Source organism: Scyliorhinus canicula, chromosome 3, assembly GCF_902713615.1.
Source record: "Scyliorhinus canicula chromosome 3, sScyCan1.1, whole genome shotgun sequence".
In the NCBI taxonomy this organism is placed as follows: Eukaryota; Metazoa; Chordata; class Chondrichthyes; order Carcharhiniformes; family Scyliorhinidae; genus Scyliorhinus; species Scyliorhinus canicula.
This window is the reverse complement of record NC_052148.1, coordinates 73,871,657-73,884,844: the sequence shown is the minus strand read 5'-3', so window position 1 is coordinate 73,884,844 and position 13,188 is coordinate 73,871,657. Positions and strand designations below refer to the sequence as shown.

General features: G+C 45.0%; 1 protein-coding gene across 4 annotated transcripts in view; it reads right to left on the bottom strand.

Annotated features, from left to right (window-relative positions):
• tln1 (talin 1) overlaps positions 1–13,188 on the bottom strand; it is a 287,368-nt gene that overhangs the window by 123,685 nt on the left and 150,495 nt on the right. For 2 of the 4 annotated variants that reach the window (XM_038790731.1, XM_038790729.1), the window contains 5 exons: positions 10,502–10,615; positions 7,994–8,102; positions 941–1,149; positions 318–416; positions 152–211 (listed from right to left, as the gene is read on the bottom strand). In XM_038790731.1, the coding sequence (XP_038646659.1) occupies positions 152–211; positions 318–416; positions 941–1,149; positions 7,994–8,102; positions 10,502–10,615 (591 nt within the window). The remainder of the gene's footprint in view (positions 1–151; positions 212–317; positions 417–940; positions 1,150–7,993; positions 8,103–10,501; positions 10,616–13,188) is intronic. The other 2 variants (XM_038790732.1, XM_038790733.1) reach the window with 1 other exon arrangement.

Below are 13,188 nucleotides of genomic sequence, written 5' to 3'. Positions count from 1 at the left end.
TTTCAAGCTTAATCATGAGAAAATTGCAATCCAATTTACACTTGAATCAGTTAGTACAATTTAATGTTATTGATAATCTTGATTGTAAATTTGGAGAAAAATTGCATCAAAGTGGCTGATTCAATGAAGTGGCTGAATAAACTACGTTTACCGTTTTGAGAGCAACACCTGACCTATTCCTTGCTGCGTATTTTTGTGCACCTACAGGAAACTGCACAAAAGAATTTACAAAATTCCAACAGAATATTAACGCAACAATAATCACAGCAACAAATGTAATGCAAAATGAATCCTTTAGACAAGAGGGTAGCACATACCTGGAAACGTGGATCTCCGTCACTTTCCCCAATCTGATGGAGAAGCTCACCGCTTGTTTGACCGACTGTACCAGCAGCAGTAAGCAGGACCTGTCGAGGCTGAAATACAAAATACTAAACGTCTTAGCACTCCTGCAACTAACTGGAAAGAAACTCAATGCATTCGACGGGTTACAACTTACTGACTTTAACCAAAAGGAAAGCCCACAAATCATCGTAGCTGTTACACAACATTACTGCTTACCATATCAATTGTACGTGTCTTTAGCACTTTGCAATGATTGGTGACTTAAATAAGCCAAGTTTTAAATAATTAATTAGGTAAATTTGATCAGAAGGCTGTAAATAATGAATTATCTTCCCTGTTTTGCATTTCTAATAGAAAGTACAAATACATTGATTAGGAATTTAGATGAGGAACTATACATTCCATCCATCTGAATGTCACCAGCAGTTTGCAGCTAATAACAAATGCCCAACGTGATCCTGTCATCTGTGCTACATGTAGGCAACTTTCAAGTGAGGCAGTTAAATTAGCTTCTAAAAAAAGAACAGCACGTTTATATGGCTCTCGGCTTGGAAGAATAGTTTATTCCAAGAATTTTGATAGTGAAATAATTCACCTCAGCAGTAGCTGGCTGAGCAGTCTTCAATAATTCTGACACAGCACAAGCCAGGTTTTTAGCAGCTTTCAGAAGCTGTTGTCCATTTGTACCCTCATCCTCCATTAAGGCTGCCAGCAGTTTGACACCCTTTGACATCTCAGTTAAATTTGAGGAGATGGTTGTCACTGCGCATCCAACTGCCGTATAGTCTGTATCAAGAGGGTCGCCTGCAGAACAAAATCAGCAGTTTAAAAATAGCGATACTATAATTGACACGGAGATTGACAATTAAATATGTAAACTATACTCTTAATATGTTTATTGCAGATATAAATTCTTCAAAATGAATGCATAAAAGTACATTGTCCCAGATGATTAGTAGAACTAGATTAAACCAAGGCAAGAAGCACAGCTGGAAACCTGCTGCTATGACATCTACAGCAGGAAACTATAAGTGAAGCCAACAAACAGAAGCAAAGAGAACGACATGATATCAAAACAATCTTAACTTTATAAAAGTTCGGAGAATGTCCGGTGGCAGCATGTAGAAGGAGGCCGCACACAAGGTAGCTCCCAACAGAGTCCTCAGTTTTTGGCCCTTTTAACCCGGTTCCTGGGGGTAATTTGTGGACAGACATGTTCCATTTGATAGCCTTTTACAAGAAGATGTCAAGGACCGCTAACAAGAATACTGGAAAGAAGGTTACGAGTGATAGCCTTTTTATAGGAGTTGGGAAGGTGCATAGTCCCTTGGGAGTAAAGATGGTGGAGGCAAGCTCGGTGGGTGGGGTTGCACCTTTTTAAAAAATATTTGTTCGAGGGATGCTGGCTGGGCCCAGCATCTATTGCCCATCTCAGAGGGCATTTAAGAGTCATCCACATTGCTGTGGGTCTGAAGTCATATGTAGGTCGACCAGGTAAGGATGACAGATTTCCTTCCCTAAAGTACGTTAGTGAACCAGGTGGGTTTTTATGACAATTGACAACGGTTTCATGGTCAACTTGTAGACTTTTAATTCCAGATTTTTACTGAATCAAATGTCACCATCTGCCAATGCAGAATTCCAACCCAGGTCCCCAGAGCATGACTCTGGGTCTCTGGATTGCTAATCCAGCGATAATACCACTACGCCAGTGCCTACCGTATTACTGTGGACAAGCTGACCGAAGTGATGGCGGGCGACTTTGAAAGACAATCCGACAAGCACTTGGAGAGGCAAGGGAACTCAAACAACAAGGGAGGGAGATGATGGCGACCCTCAAAAGGTCAGTTGGTAGACGCATTGGGTCCAATAAAGGAGGCATTGAGAAAGACCTCGGAAACAGTGTGAGGTGCCGAAAGGGGTGGAGGAGACCTTGTCACGCCACAGTGGTCAGATAGCCTCATTGGAAGCTGAGCTGAGGATGGTGGAGGGCAGAAACAAGGGCCTGGAGAATGGGTCGAGGAGGCAGAACCTCAGGATTGTGGAGTTGCCGGAGGGTTGGAGGGCCCAAAGTCGACTGAGTACTTTGTTGTGATGTTTGCAAAGTTGTGGGAGGACGACCAGGCGTCGCCCCCCCCCCCCCCCCCCCTCCCCCAAAACGGGCGAACGAGCCACCCAAAGTGATGATCGTGTGTTTTCATAGCTATGAGACGTAGGAGAGGGCCCTGAAATGAGCCAAAGAAAATTGAGAGGTCCAGTGGAAAGGCAGCAGAATTCAAATATACCAAGATGTCGCGACCGAGTTAGAAAAGAGGTATGCAGCCTTCAACAGGGCGAAGTCGGCGCTGTATAAGAGAGGTGTGCGTTTTGGTGTGGTGTACCCAGCGAGATTGAGAGTCACACACAATTCCAGAGATAATTTCTTTGAGGCAGCGGAGGAAGTGGAGGCTGTCATTAAAACACAAAGACTTGGGCTCTACTGAGGGAGTTTAAAATAAAAATTTTATGGTGGTTGGGACGGTACTGTGTGGGGATGTTGCATTGATTTTCCTTTTTGCATATAGATTATAGTCAATTTAAGTTTGTGATCGTGTATTGAGGGAGTACATTTGTTTGGGGGTAGAGGATGAGGATTAGGATAGCTTTTGATATGGAATTGGGGTATTTGTTTGTGGCACTGAAAAGGTTTGGGATAGGGTCTAAGTTTGTGCCATGGGTGTGATTGTTGTATAAAACACCAAAGACCAGTGTCCCCACAAACATTGTAATTTTGGGGTGTTTTCACAGTCCTTCAGGGGGACTGACAATCAGGAGGCTTGGCGTTGCCGAGCTGGATATATTATTACTGGACAGCGAATGTGGAGGTGGTGTTGGGATGGTGTCGGGATCCGGAGGCTACCTGGGAACAGATGGAGTCAAACTCATGTTGGGAGTCTGGGTTGAGGGCACTAGTGACAGCCTCGCTCCTGTCTCACCAGTGAAATATACGGCAAATCCATGGTGGTCTCCACCTTGAAGACATGGAGACAATTTCAACAATATTTTAAATTAGGGGCAGTATTGTACCTGGACCTGATCTGCCTGAATCATATATTGGGCCAGCGAGGTTGGATGCTACGTACGAGGTAGGAGGAGAAGGGGTTGGAAGGAATGGGGGATCTATTCTTGGAGGGACGGTTGGCGAGTTTAGAGTTCAGACTTGCCCGAGAAATTTGGGCTCTCAGTCTGACTCGCTCCAATTCCGGCAAGCTCGCTTCTTTGTGAAACGGATCGGTGTGATATTTCCTGTGGCGCCACCACCCTCGTTGATGGAGAGGGTTCTTTAGCTCGCAGGGGCAGAAGAGTGGAGCTTCTTGAGTATTATGGTCAAAGATGCAGTATTGGTGGAGGGGATTGCGGCCAAGTGGGAGGAGGAATTGGGGCTGGTGTTAGAGGATGGGATGTGGAGTGAGGCCCTGCAGAGGGTCAACGCCATATCCTCATGTGCGCAACTTGGCTTAATACAGCTTAAAGTAGTGTGTAGGTCTCATTTGACTAGTCTAGGATGAGTAGGCTTTTGCAGGAGTGGAGGACCACAAGACATAGGAGCAGAATTAGGCCATTCGACCCATCGAGGCTGCTCTACTATTCAATCATGGCTGATGTTTCTCATCCCCAGTCTCCGGCCTTCTCCCCATAACACCTGGGACGGAATGGGGTCGGAGAATCGCCCGGGGCCAGCGTAAATCCCGCCCCCGCCGTGGCCAGAATTCTCTGCCACCCGGGAATCGACAGGGGCGGGAATTGCGCCGCGCCAGTCGGCGGACCCCCCGCGGTGATTCTCCAGCCTGCGATGGGACGAAGTCCCGCCGCTGACAGGCCTCTCCCGCCGACGTGGTTTAAACCACCTCTGGTGCCGGCAGGAGCAGGTGGCGGGAGCGGGCCCCGGGGTCCTGGGGGGGGGGGGGGTGAGATCTGACCCCGGGGGGTGCCCCCACAGTGGCCTGGCCCATCGATCGGCGGGTGGGCCTGTGCCGTGGGGGCACTCTTTTTTTCCACCGCCACCACGGCCTCCACCATGGCGGAGGAGGAAGAGAATCTCCCAGCGCGCATGCGCCGGGGTGACGTCAGTGGCCGTTGATGCTCCGGCGCATGCGCGGACTCACGCCGACCAAGGCCTTTCGGTCAGCCGTGGCGCCAAAGGCCGTTCGCGCCGATCGGCGGAGCGGGAGCCACTCCGACGCGGGCCTAGTCTCTAAAGGTGCGGAGAATTCCGCACGTTTGGGGAGGCCCGACGCCGGAGTGGTTCTCACCACTCCGGTACGCCGGGATCCCCCGCCCCGCCTGGTAGGGGAGAATCCCGGCCCTGATCCTCTTATTAATCAAGAACCTATCTATCTCTGTCTTGAAGACACTCAGTGATTTGGCCACAGCCTTCGGCAGCAAAGATTTCCACAGGTTCACCACACTCTGGCTGAAGAAATTCCTCCTCATCTCTGTTTTAAAGATCATCCCTTCTGTCTGGGATGGTGTCCTCTGGTTCTACTTTTTCCTACAAGTGGAAACACCCTCTCCACGTCCTCTCAAAGGCCTCTCAGTATCCTGTAAGTTTCGATAAGATCCTCCCTCATTTTTCTAAACTCCAACGAGTACAGACCCAGAGTCCTCAACCACTCCTCACACGACAAGCTCTACATTCCAGGGATCATTCTTGTGAACCTCCTCTGGACCATTTTTAAGGCCAGCACATCCTTCCTTAGATACGGGGCCCAAAACTGCTCACAAAAGTCCAAATGGGGTTTGACCATCGTCTTAGAGTCTCAGAAATACATCCCTACTCTTGTATTCTTGCTCTCTCAACACGAATGCTAACGTTGCACCCGAGGACAAGTGCAAGCATTGTGGGAGAGGTCCAGTTAACCATGTGCACGTTCTGGTCATGTTCCAAGCCCATGGAGTTCTGGGTCTCCTTCTTTAGCACAATGCCAGCAATTCTGAAAATTGAACTGGAGCCCTGTCCCATAGTGGCCACATGATATAGGTACATCCACAGTGCTGTCATGAAGGGATTTTCAGCAAGTGAAGGAGTAGTGATGTAATTCTAAGTCAGCATGGTGTGGGACTTGGGAGAGGAACCATGCAGCTGGTGGATCTGCTATCCTCGTTCTAGTTGCCAGATATCATCAGTTTGCAAGATGCTTTTGGAGGAGGCTTGGTGAATTGCTGTAATGCACGATTTTCATTTCATTTCATTTTCATCTTGCACACACCGACAGCACGGATGCCTCACGGCGTCGAGGGCCCGGGTTCGATCCCCGCCCCAAGTCACTGTCTGTGGGATTTTACACATTCTACCCGAGTCTGCGCGAATCTCACCACCCGCAACCCAAAGATGTGCAGGGTAGGTGAATTGGTCATGCTAAATTGCCCCCCAATTGTAAAAAATGAATTGGGTACTGTAAATTAATTTTAAAAAAAATATGGTACACGTTGCTGCCCCTGTGCATCAGCCGGTGGTGCAGGGGGTAAATATTTACGTTGGTGGATGGGCTGCTTTGTCCTGGATGGTGTAAAACTGGTTTTGTTAGAGCTGCACTCATCAAGGCAAGTGAAGAATATTCCATCACACTCTGGACTTGTGCCTTAAAAATGGTGGACAGGCTTTGTGGGGTCAGGTGATGAGTAATGAGTAATTTGCAGCAGATTCCCCAGCGTCTGACCTGCTTGTAGCCACAATATTTATATCATTGAGTCTGTTAATTTTCTGGTCAATGTAACTCCTGGGATGTTGCTGGTGGGGATCGAGTAACTGTAATGTAATTAAATGTCAAGGATGGTGGTTAAGATTATCTCTTGTTGGGAGATGGCCATTGCCTGGCACTTGTGTGGCATGAATGTTACTTGCCACTTGCCAGGTCAATGGCCTCCAACAACCACAACCTTCTTTCCTTTGGCAAAGTGATCACTCCAACTGAAGTGATACAGGATCAAACGTTGCCATGATTTAAAAGGCAGTATCCATTTTTGTATCAGAAGTGTAATGAGGTTTGGATCTCAGTGGCCCTGGCAGACCAAACTGAGCATCCATGAGCTGAGTATTGCTGAATAAGTGCTGTTTGATAACATTGTCTGTGACACTTTCCATCACTTTGTTGCGTGTAGACTGATAAGGCAGTGAATGGATTTGTCCTGCTTTTTGAAGACAGAGCACACCTGGACAAACATCCAGCACATATTTGCCATGTAGTTTCCAGTTTTAGATATAGCAGGTGCTGCACCGGATACGCTCTCCAGAATTCTTCTATGAAGAATGGGTTGTACCCCTGGGCTTTACATTATTGGTACAGTGAGGAAAATGCTGGGCTACAGACGGAGTTGAATAAAATTCTGCTGCTGCTGCTGATGTCCCAAAATGCCTCATGGGCGCGCAGTTTTTAACGGCTAAATATGTTCCAAATCTATCCCATTTAGCACAGTGGTAGTGACACACAAAACAGTGGAGGGTATCCTCAGTATTACTAACAACAAGACTTATTCTGCACAAGAGCTGTGCGGTCATCAATTCTAACAATACGATCATAGCCAGATGCATCTGCTACAGGTAGGTTTGCTAGGGCAACGTTAAGTCGAATATTTCCGGTTGTTGGCCCTCTTGTCACGTGTCCTCAGCAGAGTCTGGTAACTATGCCCTTCCAGACTTGGCCACCTCAGTCAGTAATGGTGCTACCATGTCACTTTTGTGAAGGGTATTGCAGTCATCCACCCACAGTACATTCTGTCTCCCAGTGTCCTTCCGTGCTTCTTCCAAGTGACTCACTGTGTGGCCTTTTCCGTACTAAACTCTTGTTTGAGATCAGGAGATGATCAACTAGTCAATTAATATTAACTTCTGTGGTTAGCAAGGATGGTATCAAATTGAAAGAAAAGATATACAATGCTGCGAATAATAGTCCAGAAGAATGGGTACATTTTAGAAACCAATAGTTGACCAAAAAATTAGAATGGAAGTTTTCAACAAATATAAAAATAGACAGGAAGGGTTTCTGCCAGTATATAAAAAGGAAAAGAGTAGCTACAGTAAACATTGATTCCTTCGAGGTTTAGGCTGGGGAATTAATAATGACAAAATAGGAAATGGCAGAGACTTTGAACAAGTATTTTGGATCTGTCTTCACAGCAGAAAGCACAAAATGCATCCGAAGACAAGCAGGAAATCAAGGGGGGAAAGTGTGGGAGGAAATGAAAACAATTACTATCATTGCAGAAAAAAATACCAGGAAAACTAATGGGACGAAAGGCTGGCAAGTACCCTGGACTGGAGGAAACGTTTTATTACGCAACAAGTGGCTAGGATCTGGAATGCACTGCCTGAGGGGGAGGCTGTGGCAGATTCAATAGTAGTTTTTTAAAAAGGGAATTAGATAAGCATTTCAAGGTAAACGGTGTGCTGCATTACAGTGAAAGAGTGGGTGAGTGGGCCAAGAGTTAGCATGGAGACAACAAGCCGAATGGCCTCCTCTGTGCATTTGATGGCCCCCTGGAAGAATCAAGATTCTACAAATAACATAATTACGTTCAAGTGTTCACCAATAATCCTACCAATTGTTAGATGTAATTTCATGCTCTAAAAATACACAGGAGTAACACATTCTTCACATCTTTAACTTACCTGCAGTGAGGTTGACCACTGATGCTGTGCCTGCAGTAATGGCATCCACTTGTGAATGGATCTCATGTTTGGATTCATCCATTTTATTTTTTCTCCATGCTTTTGATGCCTAGAACATAAAAACATTAAACCCCCATTAAAAACCAAATCCATGCTATTCTGATGTCAATTTAGAATTACCCCTGCAATTGAATTACTGTAGGAAAATGGATCATCAGGTCTCCAGGATGACCTGCATAATAGCATACAAAGCAAGATCACAATATACATATCAGAATAAAGTCTGATTTAGAAGTTTGTTGAAGTGACAACCTTTGAGCTCCCCCATACAGGCTAATCAGTGATACCATTGATGAATGGCAGGGACCATCGAGAACAAGTGACAACAAATTGATCAATATTCCATTTTTAAATGCATATTGAACAATATTGAAATGAGATTTAAATTAGAAATAAAAACATCATGCTTCCTGGAACGTATGGTGATCCCACTTGCCAAGTACAGCATATTTATTTTCACAAATATTAGGTTTCTTGCAATATTGCTTAAATGCAAAGCTTTTATAATATAATGGCTGGATTGATATAACATTTTGCAAATACATTAAGCAATTACATTATTATTAAATTATGGGATATTTATCTCGCAATAACACATTTCCAAAAGGTGTAAAGAGATTGGCTTAAGCAAAGCAATAAAATTATTATTTTAAATAATGAAATGGCAACACACGCACAATAACTTATTGCCAACAATCACAATGCTTTTTCTGGTCCAGACAGGATACAAACACATTTGGGGCAGTTAACTCCACATATTTAGTTACAAAAGTGTGGTCATTACTCCAGGAGTTGTTTAGTTTGGAGACACTTTCTATTAAAATTTGTGCTGCAGTATGACCTATACAAGACTAGAATCCTTAACGTTGCCCCTATTTAATCGTTGAATATACCTATTAATAAATTATTGAGTCTTGCCTATGCAAGCACTTCCTGACAAGTGATGCTTGCATTAATTCAACCAAGTTTTTGCTGTCATTGTTATACATATCTATTCATTTTACTTAGCAGCCCTACCCGTGGAGTTTTCATGCTTGAGGACATTGGTGCTTACCTACCAGAGACCTCTCATCTTCTAGAAATGCAGCATCTTTACCCACAGTTCCAACTGACCATGGAACTCATAAAATTAAGACTTCCATTTCTGCTCGTCTCTTGCAAACCCTGATCCAAGTTTGAATTACTATCCTCCCTCCCTCACATTTCCTAATATCAGTTCATACACAGAGCTATAAATTACCTCACCCGCTTTGTGCCGAACCTACATGCTAAGCTGCAGCTAGGTTATCATTCTTAATTCTTCAATTGTTGCATCAACGGACACTAATTACAGAGCTAGGATCATTGAATATAAAACAAGGACTGTTATCCTTGGGCAACGTAAAGCCCAAATTTAGAGTACTGTGAACAATACTTGGTCTCATTACCTAACAATGGTTAGAGGGGTTCTACAGAAGGTGCAATAGTAGGCCACCAGAGTGATATCTAGACTTGGGGCTCAGTCACCAGTATAGCTTGAAAAGTAGGGCCTATTTACTCTACAAAAATGTTGACTTAAAGAGAATATCACTGAACTCTTACTAAAGATACTGAATGCAACTTGCTAAGTAAAGCAGGCAGTTTTTAGGCGTTCCTCTACCTATCAATTTCACATATCTGTAACTTAATATGTCATAAAACTCATGCTTTGTTAAAGGTTGCAATTTCTTCTTGCTGGATACATATAAAGATGTTTCTTTCTAATTTAGAAATATATGCAACATGTGGATCATGATCTATTAATTTCTTAACATCTTCATAACTGACATTCAAATTACAAAAAAAAATGAGCTATTCAACTTGACCAATAAAATTATTGACATTTCTGCTTCCCTTGAGCAAAGAGCTGGTAAACCACCTCTTTTAATTCATAGTGCATTTGCTATACGTAAAATGGGTAAAACTAGACCTTTTCATGAGTAATGTGCTCAACTACACGAGGAGCAAATTAACATTGAAGTGATTAACATTGTATTGAATTTCTACAAGTTATGGCGCCAGGTGGCAGATGTTTTCTATTTTTCCTTTATATCAGCAGCACAATTTACAATGCAACCTCTAAATATTGATTTAGCAAGGTCACAAACAACCGCATGAGCAATTTTACTGCTCACAGTTCTCCAACAATGTATGACTTTACAATGTCCCTTGGTCAAAATCAATCCCTGAAACCGATGCCATTATGCCATTGTTTCAGCTGTCTGATCCACGAACCAACAATCCGATAGTTCTCAGAATCATGCCACAGTGCCAGTTTGTCATCTATGTTCTATAGAATTTTATCTGACTTAACCAGAGCCATTGACATATGCAGAAGTTCACGCACTTGTACTTATAGGCATAGATCAAGTAGTTACTAATAGAATTGAGGTATGCAGTGGTTCAGGGAATTAATCGTAATTATCTTACAGCATCATGTCCAAGGGGAGGCAAAGCATCGACATCATCCAGATTTTCTGTTGCTCGCTGCACAGCCTGCATGCTGGAATTAATAGTTCCCATGAGAGCTTGTTGTGCAGATGTCTAAAAACAGAAAGAAAATGGCATCGTAAAAATTGCAAGTTAATAATATGACACTAAAGTAGATTTTAGTTGTTTATGTTTGCCTTGCCTCAATTTGTATGTGTATTTGGGTGTGGTAGTATTCAGGGGCGATGGCGTTGGGTGGAGGGAGGGAAGGATGTGTAGTTTGCTATGTTACCTGCAGATTTTTCTTTGTTCAGTCTTGCGATTTGGTTTGGTGTCCATCTTAGGTGGACCTGATTGTTGTACCTTTTATATATCTTTTAGGTAATCTCTCTTTGGGACAGCACAGTGGAGCAGTGGTTAGCATTGCTGCCTACGGCACTGAGGACCCGTGTGAGATCCCAGCCCCTGGTCACTGTTCCGTGTGGAGTTTGCACATTCTCCCCGTGTCTACGTGGGTTTCACCCCCACAAACCCAAAGCAGGTTAGGTGGATTGGCCACACTAAATTGCCTCTTAATTGGGGAAAACAAATTGGGTACACTGAACTTATTTTTTTTTTTTTTAAAAGACAAGGAAAGGTAACCTCTCTTGGTGGAAATGACTGACTCCAGATTGAGGGGGAGTGGGAATCCTCTAATTTGTTTGGTCACCTGGAACGCCATGGGATTGAGTGGCCCAGTGAAAAGGTAGAGAGTATTGGTTCACCTTAAGTGTTTAAATTCGGGCGGCAGAGTGGCGCAGTAGTTAGCACTCACAGCACTGAGCACGCGGGTTCGAACCCGGCCCCAGGTCATCGTCTACGTGGAGTTTGCACATTCTCCCCGTGTCTGCGTGGGTCTCACCCACACAAACCCAAAGATATGCAACGCAGATTGATTGGCCACGGTAAATCGCACATTAAATGAGAAAAATGAACTGGGCACTCAATTTTTTTTTTAAAGTTTACATTTGATGTGGTGTTTTTCAAAAGGCTCATTGCAGGTCAGGAACCAGGCAAAGCTGCGGATGGGGGTGGGGTGGTTAGTTTTTCTCACATGTTCATCAGGGATACTCGCAGATTGATTTTTTTTTGTGGTAGTTAGGTCTCTCCTCCCTTCTGTGGTGGCAGCTGAGTACTCGGGGATTGTCATTTCTGACAATGCCCCGCACTTTGTTGATTTGGTACTAGAGTTAGGTCCCTCCTAAAGCCCGCCATAGAGGTTGGACACATGAGCGGACAAGAGGTTTTGGGAATGGATGTCCACTGCCATTGGGGACTATGTAGCATTTAATAAATGGGAGTCAATCTTGCCTTCCACACTGTGAGAAGCCCTTCAGGTGATCATTAGGGGGGGGGAAATGATCTCCTATAAAGCCCACATGGCAAAGACAGCAAGGGCGGAGCTGCAGAGGCCTGTGGACTCCATCTTGAGGTGAACCACCAGTACGCTCTTGCTCCTAATACAAAGTGTTGGCATGAAGGGCAAGTTTTATGAATATAGGGAAGGCCAGTCACCTATTGGCTCACCACCTTCAGCGACATGTGGCTTCCTGGGAAATTGTACGGGTATGCAACTCAAGCAGGAGCTTGGTCTCTACCACCCCCCCCTCAGATTACTGCAGCTTTTGAATCGCTCTATCGGGGTCTTTATAGATCGGAGCATCTGGCGGAGGGACCTGTCAGATTGACATTTTGGACAGCTTATTCATCCCAGCGGGGGAGACAAGGGGCTGGATTCTCTGCCCTGCCACATTTCAGCCTCGATCCGCCGGCGGATTCTCCGTTATACCAGCTGGTCAATGGGGTTTCCCATTGTTGGGCAGCCCCACGCCGTCGGGAAGCAAAACGGAGAATCCCACCGGCGGAGAAACCCGCCCAAGGAGTAGCAATCTCCATTGGGCCCAGAGGAAGTTATAAAATGCATTTGGTTCATGCAGACTGGCAAGGCCCCTGGCCCGGATGGCTTTCCCACTGAATTTTATAAAAGGTTCGCAGGGCAGTTGGTGCCCTTAATTCTGGAGATGTTTTTAGAATATAAATTGACAGTACGCAATCATTTTTTCCCCAAATTAAGGGGCAATTTAGCATTGCCAATCCACCTATCCTGCACATCTTTGGGTTATGGGAGTGAAACCCACGCAGATACGGGGAGAATGTGCAAAATCTATACAGAGTTGCTCTGGCAGAGAACTGGCACAGACATGATGGGCCAAATGGCCTCCATCTGTGCTGTAAACACTATCATAGAACATAGAACAGTACAGCACAGAACAGGCCCTTCGGCCCTCAATGTTGTGCCGAGCCATGATCACCCTACTCAAACCCACGTATCCACCCTATACCCGTAAACCAACAACCCCCCCCCTTAACCTTACTTTTTAGGACACTACGGGCAATTTAGCATGGCCAATCCACCTAACCCGCACATCTTTGGACTGTGGGAGGAAACCGGAGCACCCGGAGGAAACCCACGCACACATGGGGAGGACGTGCAGACTCCGCACAGACAGTGACCCAGCCGGGAATCGAACCTGGGACCCTGGAGCTGTGAAGCATTTATGCTAACCACCATGCTACCGTGCTGCCCCTATCATTCCATGAATACATAGAACATTGAATTTATAGTGCAGAAGGAGACCATTCGGCCA